The sequence below is a fragment of the Triturus cristatus genome, chromosome 1_1, assembly GCF_964204655.1.
Source record: "Triturus cristatus chromosome 1_1, aTriCri1.1, whole genome shotgun sequence".
NCBI classification, from domain to species: domain Eukaryota; kingdom Metazoa; phylum Chordata; class Amphibia; order Caudata; family Salamandridae; genus Triturus; species Triturus cristatus.
Genome location: NC_140579.1, coordinates 23,966,219 through 23,990,347, shown reverse-complemented (window position 1 = coordinate 23,990,347; position 24,129 = coordinate 23,966,219). Strand labels below are relative to the sequence as shown.

At 48.4% G+C, this 24,129-nt stretch overlaps 1 protein-coding gene across 1 annotated transcript in view; it reads right to left on the bottom strand.

Annotated features, from left to right (window-relative positions):
- Nucleotides 1-24,129, bottom strand: part of RNPEP (arginyl aminopeptidase) — a 253,386-nt gene that overhangs the window by 169,277 nt on the left and 59,980 nt on the right. Inside the window, exons 4-6 of the mRNA XM_085632499.1 lie at nt 13,030-13,392; nt 10,881-11,008; nt 8,210-8,322 (exon numbers count right to left, since the gene is read on the bottom strand). Of these exons, the coding sequence (XP_085488625.1) occupies nt 8,210-8,322; nt 10,881-11,008; nt 13,030-13,392 (604 nt within the window). The remainder of the gene's footprint in view (nt 1-8,209; nt 8,323-10,880; nt 11,009-13,029; nt 13,393-24,129) is intronic.

Here is a 24,129-nt window from a genome sequence, read left to right as displayed (position 1 = left end):
CCAGGTCCTCCGGGGTTTTTGAGGTTGCGGACCACGGGAGATGCTGGGATTTAGCAGGAGCAGGTTCGAGGGTCGACAGGCCGGTAGGGCTGGGGCCAAAGCAGTTGGTGTCCTCCTCTTGTTAGCAGCTGCACAGCAGGTCTTCTTTCTTCTTGATCTTCTTTGCTGTTTCCGAATCTGGAGCTAAGGAAGGTAGGTTCAGGGTGCCCCTAAATACTAAATTTAGGGGTGTTACAGGTAGGTAAAGGGCAGGGACCACTGGGTCCCTGCCCTGGGGTGGGTACACCCCCTATCCTGCCACTCTCCTGTGGGAGGGGGGCAGTGGCCTAGTCCTGATTGGGCAGGGCTCCCCATCTTCAAGATGGCGAGAGCCTGTAGATGTGTTTCACCTCGCCTCTCCCACCTGAGGGGTGGGGTTGGCAGAGGCTGGCACACCCCTGTCCTTCCTTGAGGTTTCCGGCCAGTCTTCCCGCCAGAGTGGGGATTTAGAACCGGTAGGGGCCAGTTGCTGAGTACAGCAAGTGGCCTGGAGAAGCTCACAAAGGCGGCATGCCTTTGAAGCTTCCCCTGCCCATCCTGGGGGAGGAGACCTAGCACCTCACCCAGGATATGCATTGTTGCAGGCCCAGGAGAGCGGATGGCTCTCTACTCAGTGGTCCAGCAACATGTCTGATGTGTGGCAGCCCCTCAGACCAGATGTGGATTGTAGGTTAGGTTCAGGGGGCATCTCTAAGATGCCCTCTGTCGTGCATAGCACATTAAATCCTCCACTGGCATCAGTGCGGGTTTAATGTGCTAAGAAGTTTGATACCAGACTTCCCAGTCTTCAGTGGAGCCATCATGGTGCTGTGGAGTTCGTGTTGACGATCTCCCAGCACCATATACCCTTAAACGGCAGCACTGCACTTACAGTGCCCAGGAATGGACCTGGGTACTGTAGGGGCACAGGGCTCGTGCTCCTGTACCCACACCACTGATATAGGGCCCCCAGCTAATGTATGCCAGGGCAGTGTATTGTTGTGGGCATGGCACACAGGATGTGTGCCATGTCGACTCTGTTTTGTTCTATACCCAGACACTCAACCTGCAAGGGCAGTGTGTTTTTGTCAGGGTACAGGGCCTCTAAGGGTGGCACAATAAGTGCTGCAGCCCTTAGTGGCCTTCCCTGGTCACAAAGCCCTGGGTACTTAGTGTACCATTTACCAGGGGCTGACATGTGGCCAGGGTTTGTCAATTTGGGTTTTAGGTTTCAGCACAGTTTTTAGGGAAGGAACATAGGCCCTGGGCACCTGATTGGCAGGAGCCCAGGGCACACTCAGTCAAAGTACATTCAGCAATTCAGCAAAAAGTGGGGGCATACCATGCAAGAAATGTGACAGAGATGCCTTGCACAATGGGGTAAAACCACAAGGGAAGATACCAGATAGGAGATCAAATGGTGTCAGGTGACACTAGGAGACCTCGAGGGAAATGACTTGTATTTCAGATCTGATCAGTTAATAAGATTTTCAGTTTAACTCAGCATACACTCCTTCCACAACTCACACTAATTACACACCCACTAACTACAAGGGAGAGGATAGCAATGGTGTGGATTGTTTTGAAAGACAGGCGAGGGAAGGTACATGAAGCAGCAGATCAATTTATATTGTGAAAACACCAATCCAGCTCCAAGTGATAGCGGGTGTCTCGTAGAGCACAGCAAGAGTATGGTGGCCAAAATAAGGGTGAAAGTAAGGGAAGTGAGAGCCTTTGCGTGCAACTACTGGTTTGACAGAAAGGGAAAAAGGAACTAACGAAAGTACAAATTCAAAAGTAAGAGTATTTCCTGCTTTTTATATCGTTGTTGAAAGCAAAAATTGAAACGAGGAAGTGTTGACCAAGAGGTAGAGGTTGTGGAGATAGGTGGGTACCTATGTCCAAATTAATATGTGTGAGAAGAGTAAAGAAGGGTAAGTTATGTTGAAGAGGCAAATATTCATGACGAGACATTTTGTCGTAGAATAGATTACTATTGCCCTCACTAGGAATTACTTTGAATATGACCAAGACATTATACCTACAGTCACATGGGACATCTCTGCACAGTACATTTGCCCCTAGTTAAGCATATCCCTATGTGCACCATCTACAGGAAAACAAAATCCCGTGTCACCAAAACCCATTTAAGATAAAGTCGCTGAAGAGGTACAGTGATGACATGCTGCTTATCTGGGAAGGAGACTGAGCTTACCGGGTCTTATATAAAAATTCACACAAACTGTTGAGCGTGAAGCTCTTCTCTTTCTCTATGTCATCATCATCCATGAGAACAGGCACCCTATAACAGACACCTACCACAAACCAATAGACAGGAATAGTCTCCTGAGATTTGTGAGTTTTCACCCCCGCCCATTACGAGAGAAATTTCTAAAACTCGCCATTTTTTAAGACTTCACAGAACTGTATTAGACAAGAGATTTCAAACAACAAGCTGATGATCTTCGTCTAAAACTCAGGGAATGGAAGTATCCAGAACACATAACCCATAAGTTACTGAAACGTGCTAGCAACAACAACAGGGATGCCCTCATAGAACCTGTCAACAACAAAAATGAGCGTAAACAACTTGTATGTGTGACCACCTTTAGCCAGGCCATGAATGAGCTGGTCTATTCTCAACATTTGGGCACTACAATTGACTAAATCTGTTTTTTTGCGAACAAATGCAACCAAAACTTGCGGGATGCCTTAATTAACACATGCAAAAAAAATCCAGTCACTGAAAGGAACGCGAATAGATCTTTGTGGCACCTCCCACCTATCACGAAGTGGAATTGGGACTAACACCAAGTGGCTCCAGAAGGTACACACTAACTACAACACTGCAAATGTAGAGCATCTGATCACACGCCCATGTAATGAGAAATATGCTGGCATGACCACAGGGAAAAGAAAGTTGAGGAACGAGCATAGGAGTAGCCTCTGATGTAGAAGAGCAAACACCAAGATGGCCGCACAGTACATGAATATAAACCACACGGACAATGACTTTCATCTGACTGTAATAGGACCCTTGTAGCCTCCTCAAACCAATACTGACTTTAGCAAACTACAAGAAAAAGAACAGTGGATGTGAAGGTTGGGCACGCATATCCACTGTCTGAACCACAACATTCTGAGGACCCAGTTGAACTAAAACCTATGGGTTTCTATGTAAGGAGTCACTATATGATCCAGCCAAGGCTTACTTACAGACAGACACACACACACACACACACACACACACACACACACATGAATTGATAATCTTCTAAGTGACTACTATGCGGCTTTCAAAAATCAAAGATAACGCACGGACGAGTGTTCCCACGTTTCAGGGCAGATTGATTCCAACAGTGGTCCAGCCCGACACGCACCTTTAAAGGTCCGCCAAGACTTTCAAGAGGGCCACCACATCGCCGCTCATTAGGGCTCCCCAACGAATACAGTGGCCAAACCTTGACATGCGCCTTCTCGTTTACGGGTATACTTATGGCTTTCTCCTCTGCATTTTATTAGACTATCTTAAAAATTCCATCTCTGGGTCAAGATTGGAAGGCTCAGGCAATTAATTGTATCCATCAGTAGCGATTAATGGTGCGCCTGGACCAAGCAATAGGTATAGAAACAGGAGTACATTTAGCAGTTAAACCTATTATAAGATGGCTGCCGTTATCCACAATGGCTGGGAGCTATTTTTCTTGAAAGACCCCAGATGTTACTGATAATCAGAGCACATATTGCACTATAAGGACTAGCTTAAGCTGCCTCTCCAGCACATTTGGAAGATTCGGCTCACAGAGCTAGACTGGGAAGTTCCTGCTGAGGATTGGTGCCGTAAGTAATGCCCATGGATCATTTGTTAGTATATTTATTCTTCTTTGCTAGTAATGTAGGATTATCTCTCCCAAGTTTTCACAGTGTGACCTTTGATTTAAAAAAAAAGAATTCTCTTCTAAGATCCCATTAGGAACGCAGAGAATATCAAAGTGCTCCCTCCCACTGTGAAGGTGAACCTACCTGATGGGGAGTATCTCACCAGGTGAGGACCCGATGATGAAGCATGTCAGATGACTAGCATGTGGGTGAGAGTCCTATAAGAACACATGGATGCGCCAGGTGAGCACTAAGGAGCAGGGCAAAGTGACTGCTTATTTTGGGAGACACCCTCGACTTTTGGTTTATGTATATCAGTTCGGAGAAACTGAGGGCCTTTCCCACATAATTGTTGCAATCACCTCTCATTGGTTTTGGGGGCAAATATTCATGATGACCAGAGCATGTTCTGGACTGTGCAGTGTAAAACGGGGAGGTTTAACAAATGTCTGGTTTATCATTGGTGTGGATTTTTCTGGACTAGCTGTTTTTCTTTGAAAACTGGTATGCTGTGTTAATGATCGCCATGCAGGTAAAGGGACAGATTACAAACGCTATGAAAATGAGCGCGACTAACATGGTGCAATGGAAACATTAGCAATCATGTCTCTGTAAGGTTGGCTAAATGTAGATGGTAGCAGTGTGTTACTCTGTCGATTTGTGTGTTTAACTAACAATGACATCCACCTAAATGTTTTATACAGCAGCATGGGATAGTTTAGAAGTGCTGCGCTGTTCTAAGAGGGCTTTTGGGACTATCTGGCCTGCTTGGCGTGCAGAAATTTGGAACTAGCTGTGGGTATAACTAATGCAGAGCGTTTGAAGCTGATAACGGGTACAACCAGAATTGAGAAAAGCAAAGTTAAGTAGTTTCTTTTTACCCTGAGGTGCAGCGAAGTCTGGTTCCTGTGTGATGGATCTGTTGGAGACTGCAAGTATTGTTCTTGAGAGACTAGTTTACCTATAATGTATTATTTATTACCAACTTTATTATTTTCCCCCCGTAGACTCAATTTGCACTACAATCTGAAGGTGCTGCATGTACTTTGATGACCTTAAAGAGGACATTATTACAAGTCTCTTGCCTGTAATATCAACAGACACCTCTCGGCTACTTCCCCCCACCAATATCTGGCATGACTACATTCATCAAGGTGTGCGAGTACTGCGAGGAGTTAAATGTGTTTGTGATAGGGACCAGGAAACTGTAGGGTAAATGGAGTCTAATGGGGGCAAAGTATGTAGAGCTGCACCAAATGGTGCGTTGACTGCAAATTACTATCACCTTCAATCGACATGACAAGCTGCCTCTCCTTTGATCATGGGTTTCTACCCCTAAACTGACATTGTTTCATGGGTGGAGGTCAAACATCCATTCCCAGATCAGTTTTCATCCACAGTACTGGATAACCATCCTCCATCCATTGCTGGCATTGGCCGTTGCCAGCAAGTAGGGAATCTTCATAAAGACTGTCTAAGGACAAGGTAAAGAACCAGTTATATCAGCTGGATCTAGATGTTCCTCTGGTCCCAACTCAAATATCAGAAAGAGAAAAGAAATGAAGGGAATAGCCATATTTCTGATTGTAGGAGTGATTGAACGTGATTAACTCTGATCTCAAGCAAGTGCCTCCAAAGAGGGAGGAATAGGTCTGTACTGCAGCCAGTACTTTGCAAAACCTTTTTTGATGGTCTGAACTTTTGAAAAGACATTCACACCAGTCCACAGACTAAGGCCCAATTTACAGTTTGGAGGCAGCATACTCCATCACAAGCATGGTGGCTGTCCCGTCCACCGCATTTAATAGTGCATTCTAGCCTATGATACTTGTAATATAGTGGATGGAATATCCGTCACGTTTTACCAACACTAAATAAGGCATTAAGTTTGTCAGTCAAAATACTTTGCTGGTAGCGGCTGAGTCACTCAAGTCCAGGAGCATGCTTAGATGGTTGAGAAACCCTCACACTGTACCTTTCTTGAAATAAAGTGCGAGGTGATGAGCTGTCCTGCAACATTATAAGAGCATGCCCGGTTCAAAACAAACACCGGCACCAAACACAACAGACAAAAGACCTACATGCGGGATGTTGCATAGTGCAAGTCCCAACATGGTTACTGGACGTCTCCAACATGGCTACCAAACACTAGAACGTCCTTCCCCTTCAACTCCGAACAGACCTAACCCTTCAAGAGTTCAGAAAGAATCTGAAAGTGTGCCTGTTCAACGATAGCCCGTAGCAGCAGCACAAACTCTCCCACACCCTAGGGTTTGTAGACCCTTGCGGGTAATAAGAAGCGGTTTATAAATCCGTCCTAATTGACTGATTGACTGGACTGCGAGTGAGGCAAACATGCAGCATTACCTACCTGTCCAACATTATATATAGAGGAGCCTTTCATCAGCACAGCTCCAATCTGAGAGGAATACAAAGATTTTCCTCACCCAGATTAAGCTTTAGGGTTCTGTACCGTTGGTCTCAGTTGGACTCTTTAATTTCAGACCCATTAAGTAGAATTCTAGGCCAGGCCTTTTCAGAGTTATGTGCAATTAAAGTCTCCATTTTCTGGGAATGCTAATTCATAGCTATAGCATGAGAAACATAAGATCCCAGTAGGTGTCCCAGCTTAATCCCCACAAGTCAAACAAGTCACTTCTGAGATATGAGTGCCTGAGGTTTGGCACTTCGGGGAAATGGATGTCCGGGCACCTTGAGACCCTCACAGGTGAGTAGCCGTGCTTTACAAACTCCCGATTGATTGATTGATGTGGGTGGACTACATCTAGCACACAGTTCCCACACCGTTAATAATCGGCCAGTTGTAATCCTAACTGATTTTCCTGTCCTCTGAATGGTACATGCACTGGAAAACAATTACCGGACACCCATAGTAGCCACAATAATATGGACACAACTTATTTTTGGAACTTCGTGGTATGCGGTTCCAGTTTTTGATAGGAACAGAGGAATGGGTTTCATTTTTTTGTCTCTTGAGTAGGGCACTCACCAACATGGGTTAACAGCTACTCAGCTGCCCTCCAATCCCCCGAGAGCTGCAAAAAATCTATTAGAAAGGCCAGTGGTTTGATATGCTGTCTCTTTGGTTCATCTGACAGGCTGACACTCAAACAGTGAACCTGTGGATCACAGTAGGTATTCAACACATTTCAAAGCTTACCACTATTCGATAACAATGGGCACAGGGCTTGAAGTAAAAAATGTTTCCTAAGTAAACACTAGGTTTGGGAACTTTCTTTTCCCCCAGAAGGAGTGAAGCATTAATAAAGACCTACAGTGGTCATATAGAGTTTAGCAGAGGGAGACAACTCTAAAAAAATTGGCAGTTTGTCATCCTTTTCCCCCACGAAGTCTCAGCTGCCCGATTTACTTTGGTTTAGGGAAGCACAGGGCTTCTGATAGGGGAACCTATCACAGTTTTCACAGCCAAAAACCTCGGCGCTAACAGCCATCTGCCACAAGGCATCACATCAGAATGTGCCAACACACCCTCCATGTTTAGGGAAACCCCCCACCCTCTTCGCATTGGGTGATATTGACTTTTTTTGTTTTTCAAAATTTACCTTTCACTTTGAAAGTTTATTCTTGAAAAGAAAAAAAACATTGAACAGTTGGTGGGTGACACCATTGGAAAAGCAGTCGCTGGAGCGATGGCTGCACTATAGGCTGAGAGATCCTCGAGGGCCGAGCAGTAATCTTTCAGTGTGGTGGGCGATCTTCTACCTGGAACATAGATTAAATATCCTCCGCCGAACTGGAGGACAGCCAGTCATGCTGTGAATTACATTGCATGTCTTTTAAAAGTAAATGCTCTGCCTGAAGAATTCATTCACTGTGATGCTGCATCCTAGTTTTCAGCCCACTATTGCTTACAAAAAGATAGAGCAAAGCTAGTGGAAGAGCACTGTACATGATGGAGGGTGTTGGGACTGCCTATAAGCTTGTAGCATCAAGGGAGAATTTACAGCTTTGAATGACACAATTTTGATGCATTACAATCACATCTCATATGTCTACAGGAGATTGAGTGATTTGTCCAAAATCACATGATTTTAGTCAAGTGCTGAGTCTTTGTTTCAAGCTTCTTTCACCAGGCTCCTAAGTCATCAGCCGAGCTACTAGAGCACATCTGTTTTTTCACTGCTCAACTCCACAAACCATCTACAAGGTAGGGCATAAAGGGAGTAACTGGGCTATACATTGCAGGTCAAGTGTACTTGTGCAGGGTAGAAGGGTAACTGGATTAATGAAATTATTACATGAAGTCTATGGTAAAGAAAGACAAACATACCTGCAAGAAGGCATCAAATTTGCTCTGATCTCCCACAAGGTGGGCAAGGTAGGAAACAAAACAATAGCCCTTCTCATATGGGGTCTCGTTATAGGTGTCATCTGGATCAACTCCTGGAAGAGGAAAGCAGTATGTATGTAGCTAGGCATTGGGATGTGCAGCAGGCAGATTAGAAATGCAACTCTACTGCATAAACAAACAGAAACATATACATTCAAGGTTGATTTGGTCCTTGCTCTCTCTCACTCCCCTCTCTCACTCTCTACCTCTCTACCTCTCTCTACCTCTCTCTACCTCTCTCTACCTCTCTCTACCTCTCTCTACCTCTCTCTCACTCTCTACCTCTCTCTCACTCTCTACCTCTCTCTCACTCTCTACCTCTCTCTCACTCTCTACCTCTCTCTCACTCTCTACCTCTCTCTCACTCTCTACCTCTCTCTCACTCTCTACCTCTCTCTCACTCTCTACCTCTCTCTCACTCTCTACCTCTCTCTCACTCTCTACCTCTCTCTCACTCTCTACCTCTCTCTCACTCTCTACCTCTCTCTCACTCTCTACCTCTCTCACTCTCTACCTCTCTCACTCTCTACCTCTCTCACTCTCTACCTCTCTCACTCTCTACCTCTCTCACTCTCTACCTCTCTCACTCTCTACCTCTCTCACTCTCTACCTCTCTCACCTCTCTACCTCTCTACCTCTCTACCTCTCTACCTCTCTACCTCTCTACCTCTCTACCTCTCTACCTCTCTACCTCTCTACCTCTCTACCTCTCTACCTCTCTACCTCTCTACCTCTCTACCTCTCTACCTCTCTACCTCTCTACCTCTCTACCTCTCTACCTCTCTACCTCTCTACCTCTCTACCTCTCTACCTCTCTACCTCTCTACCTCTCTACCTCTCTACCTCTCTACCTCTCTACCTCTCTACCTCTCTACCTCTCTACCTCTCTCACTCTCTACCTCTCTACCTCTCTACCTCTCTACCTCTCTACCTCTCTACCTCTCTACCTCTCTCTCTCTACCTCTCTCTCTCTACCTCTCTCTCTCTACCTCTCTCTCTCTACCTCTCTCTCTCTACCTCTCTCTCTCTACCTCTCTCTACCTCTCTCTCTCTACCTCTCTCTCTCTACCTCTCTCTCTCTACCTCTCTCTCTCTACCTCTCTCTCTCTACCTCTCTCTCTCTACCTCTCTCTCTACCTCTCTCTCTCTACCTCTCTCTCTCTACCTCTCTCTCTCTACCTCTCTCTCTCTACCTCTCTCTCTCTACCTCTCTCTCTCTACCTCTCTCTCTCTACCTCTCTCTCTCTACCTCTCTCAAAAGATGGCTCCAGCGTCTACGTGGGATGCGGTGGACTAAGTGTCAGCGGTCAGACAACAAATTCAAAGAGAGACACTAGTCACAGTCAAGTCGGAAGGAAGGCTTAGCTCTAAGAACCAAACCCTTCAGGGGTCTCCAATATCGTCAAACTGGTATTATATTTCGCTGTCAATGGGTACTATTGGTGTGTCTTTTGTAACGACTGACTGACCAGCTGTGGTGACCAGGGCGCCAGGCAAAGACTTCTGACCTATAGTAATGTCATTTAAAACCCTAAAGGTCAATTACTTTGTGACACCAAAGCAGCAGGGCAGAATGCCATAAAAATCCCGTTTCTCTCAAAGGAGGCAGGGACGTTGCTTCCATTTGTGCAGGAGGTGCAGTGGCACCGATGCCCAGAGGCCTGCGATGCACACTGAACCATGATTATTGCGGTATCTTATAATCAGGCCAGGGCCACTGAAATTATGCACCTGCAGCCATTTTCGCATAATTATAGATTTGTCACATTTGCCACATAATCCATCATCTTCTGCATAACAATTAACAACTATTAACAACAAAAATAAATTCCAGCTCCAAAAGTTACAAAAAAATGCAGCAACACATCTTGCGGCTCAGTGAAAGGCGTTTGCACAGCTGGACAGGTCACCTTTCTGTTGCTTATTGCTGTATTTGATTGTTACACTGGTACTAATGAGGTAACCTGTTATACAGTATTAAGGGCATAAAGGATATTTTAACTATTTCCTATTCTATAAAATATTCTAATGTTTTGTATTTGGAGATTTTTTATTGTCAGCATTTGCTTACGATTGTAGAAATTATACTGCACAAATTTTTTTTCTTATATATGTTGTTGGCCTTTCAGATTATGTGGCTCTCTTTGGAGTTCCAAGATCATACATAAATGAACTTGAAACTACTAATGAGGTGCAACCAATGTCCAGGCAGTGTTACCAAGTTTAACAAGCATTGGCATAGCCAATAGGTCTCGCCTTTGGGACCTTATAAGTGCTTAGCTATGCAACAGTTGGTTGTTGCACCAAGGATATTGTGCTGCATAACTAAATACTTAAAAGGTCCCATAAGCGAGACCTATTGGCTATGCCAATGCTTGTTGGTTGTACTGTCAGTAAACAACAGTACTTCCTTTAAATCTAGTGACCCAGAAATACACTTTGCTGCATTATTTACTGTCAATTACTTGAACAGGTTAACTCACTGTCATCCATACGCCAAATTGGTAAGGTGCATGAAACTCTTGTGGTCTTTCTTTGTATAATCCAAATGCTGAACATTAAGAAGGCTACAGATGCAGGAATTGATTAAATAGAGGTGAAATAAACTGACCTGGTTCAATCTTCACTCTCAGCTTATTTAGAGGGTGATCCTCCCCAGATGCGTCCATATGTTGGCGGAGCAGAGCTCTCCCAGTAGCTGCCTCAAGGCAGGCATAAGCGGAACCTGTGAAAGCAACACTTTGGTTTATTTACTTTATTTTTTTTAAAACAGCAAACTCCAAAAAAGCTATTTTCCAGCACTTTTCTTCTTTATAAATGTTTTATTACTGAAAATATATTACAGAAAATAGAAAACAAAATATTGTCTTTGTTTTGAAGATACTAAAACTGTAGTCTATATTTTTGTACTTTTAGATCTCGTCTATACACAGACAGTGGCAAAGATACTACGGTATCAAATACAGAATTAGAGTAGGCTTTGAGGCCACCCCTTCATCATTATTTAATGGCTTTATCTCACTTTTCCCTGCTCCTAATATAGTGGCTTTCTGTCCTATTATTATATTTTCCCATCAATAAAGCATTTTGGGCCACCGTGTTTTTAATGAGTGGTATTCTTTCACTGCTAAAATTAGGGGATTTATTTTTTTATATTACTACTCTGCTTTCTTCACTCTCTCCTCTTCCCCTCTATTATTTATGTTTTCGTTTGTACGTGTCTCCAGTAACTGCACACTGCTACCAAATCACTCAGTTATGACCACCCTTCAGCCTCCACTTTATGCACCTTCTCTTTTATCAAAGGTCTGGTGATGGCACACTGCTATCTGCCAATATGCTCCTGGTGCACCCCTCCCAACCCTCAGAACGGTTTGTGCAAGCATGATGGTTATCTTGTAATTAATGTTCTGAAATCGAAAGATAAGGTTTTTGCATCCGCGCCAGCTATCTTTGATTATTCCTTAAGCCAAAAACCTTATAGCTGGCAGCCGCGAATGCTTGCAGAGGAGGCAAGAGAAGCAATGACTGAGAGCTAAGGCCTGGCAGCATACAAGTGTGGCTATTGTGATCTGGTATGCGGAATACCTGCGGATATCTTTCCTGGCAGGGACATAGGTAGATGTGCGTGAGCTGTGGGGTGCAGCAGTAAGGGGGAGCTGCTGTGGTTCTGTGTGCTTGTTGCCAGTGTGTTTTCTGCTCCTCTAGACAGAGATCAACACTGCTTAAGAAACCTGTAGTCTGAACAGAGCAACACTCAAGAGAGAATCAGAGAATCAGACCACCATTCCTTCAGCTGCAGGGCATCAAGTGATCACAGCCATGAGCCCATTATGGGTCTCATATAGAACCTTTGCAACATAGAAGTCTTGAATAAATGGATAGGGAGCCAAAGATGAACTGGGTCTCCCATACACCAAATGGTAACAAGAGACTGCAAAACTGACCCGATAGGTAGATGCCATTCCACTAAATATTGGGCAATAAAAGAATGTTCCAGCAAGTGAATATTCTGTCAGAACCTGAGCGCTCCTCTTAGGAAAACTCAAAATCCAGGCTGCCCATTTGAGAGGTCCTGTCTTGTGAAACAGTCAGAATATGGGGATACCAATGATAAAATGTGAACACCTAATTCACTTACACTACACAAACTGAACCACGCAGCCCCTAAAAATATAACACTAATAAAATCAGATCAACAAGAGTACTCTTTGTAAAGAAAAGGATACATTACTTGATACACTCGATGATATCCTAGCACTAATCAAGGACACAACAAAAATCAAAAGTGACTGTTTAGTTTGAACTGAACATCCTAAGAGTCAACCAAACCAAAATCCCCAAATAAGTGAAGGAAACCGAAGATGAAGTACATTCACTAATGACCAAAACAGCAAATGTTCAAAATTATAATGCTAACATAACAAAACTGGGGCATTTCTTGGAATACAGAGATGAAGATACTAAATAACTAAAGGGCGACTGAAAAGAAACAAGATTTACATTGTAGGCCAACCCAAAAGAGCAGTAGGATAAATCACGGACCTCTAATGGGAGAAATGGTTTATCATCAAAGTGGCAACTACGGGCCCTTCAAACTTTCTCCATAATTTGAACGCAAGGAGTTCCTATAGGACTTCCTCCACCAGTCTTGACACTCAGACCGGTGGCGGCGAGCCTGCTGAATTACAGCAACAGAGCATGAATGAAGCAGATTGCCTCTATCACAGTGGAAAACACCAAGGAACATTTCTCTTTACCAACAGAGCAGCAGGAGAGGACACTGTACAACGTACAGTGTCCAACGGAGACCAAAATACCAGGTTCCAATTCCCCAAAAAAGACCTTTCAGAGGCGCATAAGGAACAGGATACCAACGTAACCACTGGGGAGACAGAAGAAAATAGAAAAGGTTGTCGGCAATAGCAGCAGCCACAGCAAAGTGTCCAGTCAAGAAGAGGGCTACATTCTTGAAAAGAAAACCAAATAGCAGGGAATAAGACTCAAACCTCCGACCCTCGGTCAAGGTCCACTCTCTCTCCGCAGCTCTGCTGTGCCGTCTCTTGCCTCCAGAGCCAGACCTCCTCCTTGGGAGGTTCGAGGCTGCTGCCCGCTCCTGCTGCCTGCCTCAACTGGGACCAGACTGCCTGCAACCACTGTAACCATTCTCAAACGTTTTTTTCTTAATTTTTTCCTGTTGTGCCACTGTTATTGGGCCCATTAGTGTCTTGCTCTAATTCCACCACTGTTTTTTAGGTCTTGCCTACGCAGCGGTCATGCGCTGCATAGTAGAAAGACCTTTAGCCATCAATGCGCCTTTTCAGTCAAAAACGTGCACGCATTGCATTGCTTTTAATGGCAACACGTGCACGTTTGGAGATTCCCTTGCGGGAGCGAGCTTTGACACCATATGTTTGTAATTAACTTGCAAACATATGGTGCCCCTGCTCGTTCCCGGAATGGAAACAGGCGCAGGCCCCCTCCGGTCTTCCCTCCCCCTGCTGCCTCCTTCTTTAGCGCGAGTCACGCGCGCGTGTTTGTTTTCTTTCATGGCGGTGAAAGAAACCAGCCAACTTATGTCCCAAAGCTAACATTGTGCAATATCTGTTAGAAAGTGCAGATTTGGTCTCAGCATTACCGGGAGCCGCGATTGTAATATCCCAGTATTTTAATAGTGTACCAAGTCTTACCCTTCAGAAGGGGGTTTCAGAAACTGTGTTTCGAGAAGTGGGTTTCGATAGAACCATCACCCCACTCTACCGAATGTTGAAATTCAGCATTGGCAGCATTGACTTGGAGCGGCCTCACTCCAAAGTCCGCATTTTTGTGGTGGACTTTCTCCACAAAGAGGGACAAAATATGCGCTGGCACGCATTAGAGACATATCTCCACCACTCTCTCTCCCGTTGTGTGTGCCAGCCCGGACCGAGACAGCTTCCCGGGCCGGCAACCGTCTGATTGCAGCCGCACTCGAGTACGTCAAAGGTCTGTGAATGACCATTTAGTTGTTAACGAGGCTTCGCAGTGTTGCCACCCCTTCTTAGAGCCCCTGCATCTCCGTTTTGAGGGGAGCGGGGAGCCGCGTTAGAGTCTCAGCCCATGGGGCCAACATTCTCGGGGCTGTCTGTGCACAGGGGCTTGCACCTGAAAAAGCACCCAAGTGCCGTCCGCACTTCTAAAGGCAGTGTCCCAAAGCGAACATTGTGTAATATCTGTTAGAAAGTGCAGATTTGGTCTCAGCATTACCGGGAGCCCGCGATTGTAATATCCCAGTATTTTAATAGTAAGCTAACATTGTGTAATATCGGTTAGAAAGTGCAGATTTGATCTCGGTATTACCGGGAGTAAATGCTTTGCATTGCTTCAAAAATTAACCTGAAGGCTGCTCTCCATATCTACCACTACGGTAGCTTTCAATAAAGGTTGTATAGACCCTATCACCTACATTCAACTACCCCTCTACTACCCTCTTCTACCCCTCTACTACCCCTATACTACCCCACTTCTACACATCTTCGACACCTTTACTACCACTCTACTACCCCTCCTCTAACACTATCGCTCTACCCCTCTTCTACCCCTATACCCATATACCACCCCTTTACCTCTTTATTACCCTTCTAGCCCTCTACTACCCCTGTACTAACCCTCTAGCCCTCTGCCCCTCTACCATCCCCCTTCTACCCCTTTACTAACGCTCTAACCCTCTACCCTTCTACCCCACTACTACCCCTCTACCCTTCTACAACAACCATATAATTACATATCAACTAATAACAAAACAATAAATACAACATACACCCCACATAATACCATTCATTACAATGTGTTTCAGTTGAGCGCTATCATGTATATTGGTTCCAATATGGCTGCAATCACTTTCTGAAATGCTGACAGCCAATCAGATCTCACCAAGAGATCTGTGCTTTGGCTCAGCCCAGATATACAAATGTGGCTTTCCTTTGATATCTCACAAACTACTGAATGGATTTACACAATCTGCTGACTAAAAGCTCACTTTCAACCGAATTTGGTGTAATTAAGTCCAGTAAGCGGTTCGGGCTGCAGGTGCGTCTAAAGTCTCCATGGAAATGAACATGGGAAACACACTTTTATTTTAACCCCCCCCCCCCCCCTGTTTTATCGGCCCTCGCTGATCGGATTGCCCAGAAACTTTCCATGCACAACGAGAATCTCCAGAGGGACTTCTTCAAGCACCACCAAAGTTATATGCAAGACAAAAAGAACGCTTTTCCTCTGTAAACATGATACTAACTATAACAATCTAATTGTGTCGCACTCAAAGACTCATACACCCACTCACACACCCACCGAGACACCCATGCATCCACTCACAGACCCATGCTTGAGGTTTGCTAATTAAAGCGGGGTGGCCGGGTGTTGGCCGCAGGCCAACCCCACTGCGCACAGCCAAAGTCTGGCATGACAGAGGTGGCATTAACGTAAAGTAATTATAATTACTTTACTTTATTTTTTTGTTCAAACTCTTTTTATTTTAGAAGAGAAGGAGTGGTATCATGAGTACAGCAATACGACCCTGGAGTGGGCCGGCTGCATGAGTGGGCTAGCGTTCAATATGCATAATGAAGGCATTACTTGACATTGCAGTTATGTTGGATTACACAGCAAGTCGCCTACAACCCACATTGGGGCCGGCCGCGTAACGTGACAGCTGTAACAAGTACATCTATGATAGGACTTCGGCATGTACGCAGAGGAGAGATAATCAAACCAACTCTAACAGGAACAGAGGGGCAGTAAGGGAAGGTCAGAGGGAAAGAGAGAGGGCCCCCGAGGGGCAAGGTGTAGGAGAGGAGTAGAGGTACTGCAAGCGAGAAAGAAAGGAAAAAAAAAAAAGAAAGAAGAGCAAGTAGCGCTGGGAGTTGGGAGATAAGACCCAAATTATAGTGCACTTTCGATATGTCTAATTTGGGTAGCCTTGAATGGACAGTTTGTTGTATGACTGTCTTTATCGCTTTTGAACGATGCCCATTGCACATCAGCTCGTTAGGACGAGCAGTGGTCAATGACCGTGAAATGACATCTAGGAGTGCCCATTACATAAGGGTACCAATCCAGCTTCAAGAATGTGTCTGCTCCCGTTAGTGATATGCATGTGGCCGGGCTTAACAACAAAGGCCGGCCTCCTGTGTGCTCTATTGCGTGTTGCAGCTATGGTTGAGATATCACCAAACAGCCAATGCTCCGTGCCAATGCTCCGTGCCAGCCCCTACCACTGCAGGGGCAAGCCCACGAGACACAGCTGACTGGTTTGCTTACAGAAAAAACCCAACCACAGCGGATAGCAGTGCATCGAGTACAAGAAACCAAAGGGGAGGAGAAAGAAAAGAGATAGTGCAGAATAGAGAGTGCAGAATAGAGAGGAGTAGAGAAGAGCAGAGAAGGCGGGCGAGAGATAGGGTCGAAGGCATGGCAGAGGAGAAGGGGGGGGGTAGGGCACTGATGCTGCAAAAGCTGTGGAGATAGGGCGCGCCAGCGCTACTGTGCAAGGGCCCGCCAGCAAACTCAAGGGGCGTGCGTGTCAGGCTCAGCATTGGATATGGCAATGGGAAAGTGGAGGCCCCATGAGTGGGGGGAGGGAAGAAAGACAGATGTTACCCAGAAAACAACTCAGGTTGGGCTAGCTGTGAGCTTGCTTGATCGATCTGTGTCTAGAGGGAAAATAGCATCGTCAAAGAGCCCTCAGCCTCGGGGGCTTGAGCCTAGCATATTCCTGCCGACCTAAGTGATCCACCAGAGGGACCCACAATTTAGTAAACTTAGTGTCTCGGTTTTGTAGACGCGCTGTGAGCAATTCCATCGCTACTGTGTGCCACAGCCATGTGAACCATACATTAATCGAGGGAGTCTCCGCTTTTTTCAGTGGAGGGCAATAGTTTGCTTGGCCACACCCAGCATATGTAGGCTCAGATGCCGGTCACGCCGGGTCATGGCGCTCAGGTTCACCGGCCGATGGCCCAAGAGAACTGTAGCCGGAATTTCTGGGAGCGGGTAACCTAGCACCAGTCGAATATGGCTGAGAACTTCCTTCCAAAAGATGATCAAGAGCGGACACGTCCACCAGATATGGAGAAAGTCCCACGAGGCGCCAGCGCAGCGCCAACAAAGAGGGGAGGCAGAAGGAAACATTTTGTGAAGCCTTTCGGGAGTATAGTACCATTGAGTCAGGACTTTGTAGGCAGACCCCTTGTTGGGGAATGCTACGGTAGATCTTCGGGATTTCATGCCATAGATGCACCCATTGGGTGGGTGTAATGGTAGTAGCAGTGACCGATTGCCACCGTTGTTGGTAGGGGTGCGGGCCAGTTCGCTGCGGGTGTTGGAGAACGTGGTATGTGCGTGATATTAGGCCTCTGGTGTTGTCGAAGGAGCGTACCAATCGCTCAAACGAGGTGAGGGGCCTAGTAGCTGCTGACGTCAGCGAGGACGCCTGTATCCAATGTCTGAGCTGAACGCATTGGAATCAAGCCCCCTCAGGTAACTGGAAGTCTCGTTTACATTGTTCAAAAGTTTTGAGAGACCCCCCTGTAAATAGGTCTCTAATGGTCCTGCATCCCCCCTCCGTTCACTCCGAGAAGTAGGATGGGTGATAAGCCGGCGGGAAAGGGGAGTTACGAGCAATGGGGGTATGGGGACAGTCTTGGTGGGCACAGCGAGGTAGGCGCTTCGGGTGCATATCTCTCGTGGGAGCCATGCCAGGTCCCAAATAGGGTGACAAGCCACTGCCCGGTCCATGTGGATCCAGACCTTCTCACTCTCCCACGCCATCCACTCCGAGATGAAGCGGAGGTGCGACGCCCAGTAATACTCCAGCAGTTTGGGGCAGGCCAGTCCTCCTCTGTCTCGTGGGAGCATGAGTATTTTGTTGGAAAAGCAGTTTTTTTTCCCTCCCCATACAAACGCATTGAGTTCACGCTGGAGGCCCTGAATTTGGCGTTCAGGGATAGGTGTAGGTAAAGTCTGAAACAGAAAGTATTTTCGGGAGAATTGGCATTTTAACTGTATTTAAATCGCCCCAACCACGAGAGCGATAAAGGCTTCCAGGTCCTGAAGTCATCCACAACCGCAGCTTTGCACTCCTGCGAGTTTACTTGAGTCCATGTGGCGAGAGTGGGTGTTAGGTTGAGCTCCAGATATCGGATGGAACGGGATGCCCACTGGTAGGGGACGAGAGCTCGTAGTGCAGAAACCACGTCCGTGGGGAGCGTAAGGTTTAAAGCCCATGACTTTGTGTGGTTGATCTTGAGCCCCGAAGCCTGTTCATACAATTGGAGCAACGTATACAGGGCAGGCAAGGATTCCCACGGGTTGGATAAAGAGAGAAGGAGGTCGTCCGCAAATAAAGCTATTTTGTGATCCAGACCTACAAGCCTGATGCCGTGGATATCTGGGGCTTGACGAACCATGTTGGCCAGAGGTTCCACCACAAGGGCAACAGTAAAGGGGATAAGGGGCATCCCTGCCTGGTTCCTCTATGGATGGAAATGGGCTGTGTGAGCTGGCCGTTGACTCGCACCAATCAATCAATCAATCAATCAATGAATTTGTAAAGCGCGCTACTCACTCGTAGGGTCTCAAGGCGCTGGGGGGAGGGGGCTCCGATACTGCTCGAAGAGCCAGGTCTTGAGCTGTTTCCTGAAGGAGAGATGGTTCTGGGTCAGTCGTAGGTGGGTGGGGAGGGAGTTCCATGTCTTGGCCGCCAGGTAGGAGAAGGATCTTCCTCCGGCGGTGGTCTTGCTGATGCGTGGGACGGTGGCGAGGCTGGCGGAGCGGAAGTGGCGGGTGGGCGTGTAGAATTTGAGGCGGTTGTTGAGGTATGTGGGTCCCATGTCGTGGAGAGCCTTGTGTGCGTGGGTGAGGAGTCTGAACATGATCCTCTTGCTGATGGGGAGCCAGTGCAGGTCTCTCAGCTGCGGAGAGATGTGGCTGAAGCGGGGGGTGTCCAGGATAAGTCGTGCAGAGGCGTTCTGTATGCGCTGGAGTCTTTTCTGTAGTTTGGCTGTGGTTCCAGCGTAGAGTGTTTTTCCGTAGTCCAGTCGGCTGGTGACGAGGGCCTGGGCGACAGTCTTCCTGGTGTCGGTGGGGATCCACCGGAAGATCTTTCAGAGCATGCGCAGGGTGTTGAAGCAGGATGATGAGACGGCGTTGACTTGCTTGGTCATCGTGAGGGAGGAGTCCAGGATGAAGCCCGGGTTGCGAGCATGGTCCATTGGCTTTGGAGCGGAGCCCAGGGAAGGGGGCCACCAGGAGTCGTCCCAGGCGGAGGGGGATGTTGCCAGGATGAGGACTTCTGTCTTATCTGAGTTCAGTTTCAGCCGGCTGAGCTTCATCCATTCCGCGACGTCTTTTATTCCTTCCTGGAGGTTGGCTCTGGCGGTGGCGGGGTTGTTGGTGAGGGAGAGGATCAGCTGGGTGTCGTCGGCGTAGGAGATGATGTTGAGGTTGTGGTGGCTGCGAGGGGGCCCATGTAGACGTTGAAGAGGGTGGGGCTGAGCGAGGAACCTTGCGGGACGCCGCAGATGACTTCGGTGGCCGCGGACCAGAACGGGGGAAGGCGGACTCTCTGGGTTCTACCGGCGAGGAACGAGATGATCCATTCCAAGGCCTTTCCTTGGATTCCGATGTTGCTGAGGCGCTGTATCAGGGTGCGGTGGCATACGGTGTCGAAGGCTGCCGAGAGGTCCAGGAGGATGAGGGCAGCTGTTTCCCCGTTGTCGAGCAGGGACCTGATGTCGTCGGTGGCTGCGATGAGGGCGGTCTCGGTGCTGTGGTTTGCTCGGAAGACAGACTGCGAGGGGTCGAGGGATCCGTTGGTCTCGAGGAAGGCGGAGAGTTGTTTGTTGACGATCTTCTCGATGACTTTGGCCGGAAAGGGGAGGAGCGAGATGGGGCAGAAGTTCTTGAGGTCCGTGGGGTCCGCGGTGGGTTTCTTCAGGAGGGCGCTGAGCTCGGCGTGTTTCCAGCTCTCTGGGAAGGTGGCGGATGCGAAGGAGCTGTTGATGATGTTCCGGAGTTGGGGTGTGATGATGGAGTCTGCTTTGTTGAAGATGTGGTGCGGGCAGGGGTCGGTTGGGGAGCCGGAGTGGATGGTGTTCATCGTGCGGGTGGTATCTTCGGTGCTGACCGTCGTCCAGGTGCGGAGGGTGGTGGTGGGGGGGCGCCGGATCGGTGGTAGGGTGCGCGGTCTGTGCGCCGAAACTGTTGTGTATGTCAGCAATCTTGCGGTGAAAGAACGAGGCGAGTGAGTCGCAGAGGTCCTGCGAGGGTGTGAGGTCGTTGTTGCAGGCGCTGGAGAGCTCTTTGACGATGCTGAAGAGTTCCTTGCTGTTGTGGGAGTTGTTGTCCAGTCGTTCTTTGAATGTGGTCCTTTTGGTGGTGCGGATCAGTTGGTGGTGTTTGCGGTTGGCGTTCTTGAGGGCGGTCATGTTTTCTGTAGTCTGGTCGTGGCGCCAGGCTTTCTCGAGGGTGCGGCAGGTTTTCTTGCAGTTTGAGGTCGAAGCGGGGAGAGATAAGGTGCCATGATTCGGGCAATCATTTGCGGCCCTAACCCTATTTTCTGCAAGACCGTCCGAAGGAATACCCAGTCGACTCGGTCGAATGCCTTCTCAGCGTCAAGGGATAACAGGCAGGCGGGTATGTTCCAGTGATGCGCTTTCCCCACCAGATGCGCGATACGCCGGACGTTGTCTGCCCCCCTGACGCTGATGTATGAATCCCACCTGATCAGATTCTATAAGGCCCGGGAGGTGCGTGCTGAGGCGTTTAGCAAATATTTTGGTATAAAGCTTAAGGTCTGTGTTCAGGAGTGCGATGGGGCGGAACGAAGAGCAGAGCGTGAGATCCTTCCCAGGATTGGGGATCAGGGCAATTTCAGCCTTAGCCATGTCTGAAGAAGGGCCCACCCCCTCTGTGAAAGAGTTAAAAAGGTGGTAGGGTTGTAGCTGTGGTAAAAAGGCGCGATAGAACGAGAACGGCAAGCCGTCCGGGCCCGGAGTTTTGCCCAGGGGAAGATCCTTCAGTGCTCCGGCCAATTCCTCCAGAGTGAGGGGAGCTTCCATTAGCTGAGAGTGATGTGTGTTAATCGGGGTCCAGGCACTAGCGTCTAAGGCAGTGAAGAGCTGATCCGGCTCTGACGACTCCCTAGCGTAGAGAGACAGATAATAAGTCTGGAACGCCTGTAACTTAGCGGCTTCAGTAGTGGCCCAGGAGCAGTCTTCGTTTGATCTTGGCTATATGCGTTTCCTCTGCTCGTTTCCGAAGACGACGAGCGAGCACCGTGCCTACTTTATCCCCTCCCTCGTAATATCGCTGCCGCAGTGCTAAAAGAGCACGCTCAACCTGGTTCGTTCTGTGTACACGGAGTTGGCCACGAAGCGTGGCCAGGCGCCTCTTGTGCAGTGCCAAAGGACGCTCCTGGTCTAATTTCTCAAGAGACTTAATATCGCGGGATAGCTTATCCTCGAACAAGCGAGCCTCCTGTGCCAGAGCTATAGCAATGGATGTGAGGGTGCCATGAATCGTGGCTTTAAATGCATCCCATAACACTGGAAGGGGGGTCTCCGGAAGATCAGTGATCTCAAAATCTGATGTGATAGCGTCTCGGATTTCCTTCACATCTACCGGGTCTCTGAGAACATGAAGAGGGAACCGCCATCGCGAGGGGCGCTTGGGGTGCGAGAAATGGTCATGGATAAGGAGTTCCACATGCGCATGGTCTGAAATCGAGATATCGGACATAGATGCTGATACAGTGTCCTTAACCAGGATGTGTGAGACAAAGAGGAGGTCGATACGCGAGTACGAACGGTGAAAATGAGAATAGTAGGAATAATCGCGCGTCTGGTGAGTGATAGCGCCAGATATCAATAAGGCCTAGCGCAGATAGCGGTTTCTTTAAGGCAGCTGACATGGCCCCCGTCCCCTGATATGTGCCCTCGCTACGATCAAGCTTCGCCTCCCATACCAAATTAAAGTCACCCCCCCAAAATAAGGCCCGGGTCATCCTGTGTGACCTGTTCCCGCAGTAGCCCTCGCAGGAAGGAGTCCTGAGCTTGATTTGGTGCATAGGTGTTGCATGAGGTAAGGGTGCGGTGTCCGATTCGGACTATAGCCTTAAGAAATCTACCATCCTTGCTACAAACCGTTTTGGAATCCCCCCTGGTGGATACCTGCCCGGCAGAGAATTGCGACACCGGCTGACTTGGTGGGAGCAGAGGCCCAGAATTGGAGGGGGTATCGGGGATGGGTCATACGGGAGGTGTCGGTGCTCAGAAGGTGAGTTTCTTGGAGAAGGATGATGTCAGGATTGTGCATTAAAAGATAACGCCAGACTTGGCGAAGCTCGTTAGGAGCATAGAGCCCCTTCACGTTAAGGGATAGCAGCTTCAAGCAAGGTACCGAGGTCATGATGATAGTGTGTCAGGAGTGCCCGCCAGCGCAAGCCGGGCAAGGCAGAGGGCAACACAGCTGATCTGCCCCCTGATAGAGTTGCGAAGAGTTCAGCGGCCGTGGTGAGCAGGGAAAGGTAAAGTGGAACCCAAAGACACCCCCGGCCGCCGGTAAGCCCAAGGGTTGTCGAGGCCGTTTCTTCGCCATGCAAGTAAGTAGGAGGGCAAGGGATGGAGGAGGAAAGAAAGAAGAATCTCCCATCCCTGGGTGGCGGCGAAAGGGATATGTGCAGGAGATGTGCTGCTTCCTGGAGGGACCGTACCATCCTACACTTAGATTCCCACTGGAAGAAGAGCGCAAAGGGATGCCCCCATTGATATTGGATATTGAGGCTCCGCAACTTGTCTGTCACCGGCTTGAAGTCACGTCGCCGACGCAACGTGGTGGGTGCAAGGTCCTGAAAGATTTGAAAGGTGGCCCCCTGATAGGTGATTTCCGGTTTGGAGCGTGCCGCTCTGAGGATCGCTTCTTTCTCTGTGAAAAAATGGACTCGGGTCAGGATGTCGGGGACGAGGCCTGAACGGGCGGAGGGGCTCGAGACCCGGTGAGCCCGGTCGAGGGCCGGGGGTGAGGCGTCGTCATCGGCCCAGATGTCATGGAGGAGTTTTGCTACAAAGGTCATGACGTCAGTCCCCTCCGCTCTGATCGGAACCCCCCTGATGCGGAGGTTGTTGCGGCGGCTCCTGTTTTCCAATCCAAGTCCTCCTGTTTCAGCTGTAGATCTATATGCTGTTCCTCCAGGGTAGCAAGCCGCTGCCAGAGATGTTCCTGGTCCTCCGTTCGAGCGTCTACCGTCCTCTCGAAGGCCATCCACTCTCTCACCCAGATCTGTGACTTGCTTCCTGAGTTCCCACACACAGGTGTGGACCTCCGAACGCAGGGAGCCAATTTCAGACTTGAGTTCCGCCATCAAGTTCGCCATGAAGGATTGCGTGGTTGGCGCGGAGTCATCCCCGGCTGAGGACGCCATGGTTTCAGGGGGGGAGGGGCCCGGTTTGTTCCAAAGCGCCGCGACTGGGTTGTCCTTCTGGTTTGCCCCCAGCTCCTTTCGCACTCTAGTGCGCGTCATCTCACCCCAAGGTCCAGTACCGCCAGAGCTCCGTTAGAGTAGTAGCAGTCCACAGGGGGAAGGAGCGTCGAGGGACGGCCACGGGGATTCAGGGGCCTTCGGTTGATGAGGTGTACTGACTCCACGTACGACGATTCCCAGGCTATGCGAGCAAGGGTCTTGCAATCAACTCGACTAAAAGCTATACCATAACCGAAGGCTCAACCCCATGCGCTCCAGCCGCCGTCAAGTCTGGGGCCGCCAAGTTCCCAACTGTCAGTAGACCACAGGCGGAACGGCCGTGATTCCGGAGCCCAAAACA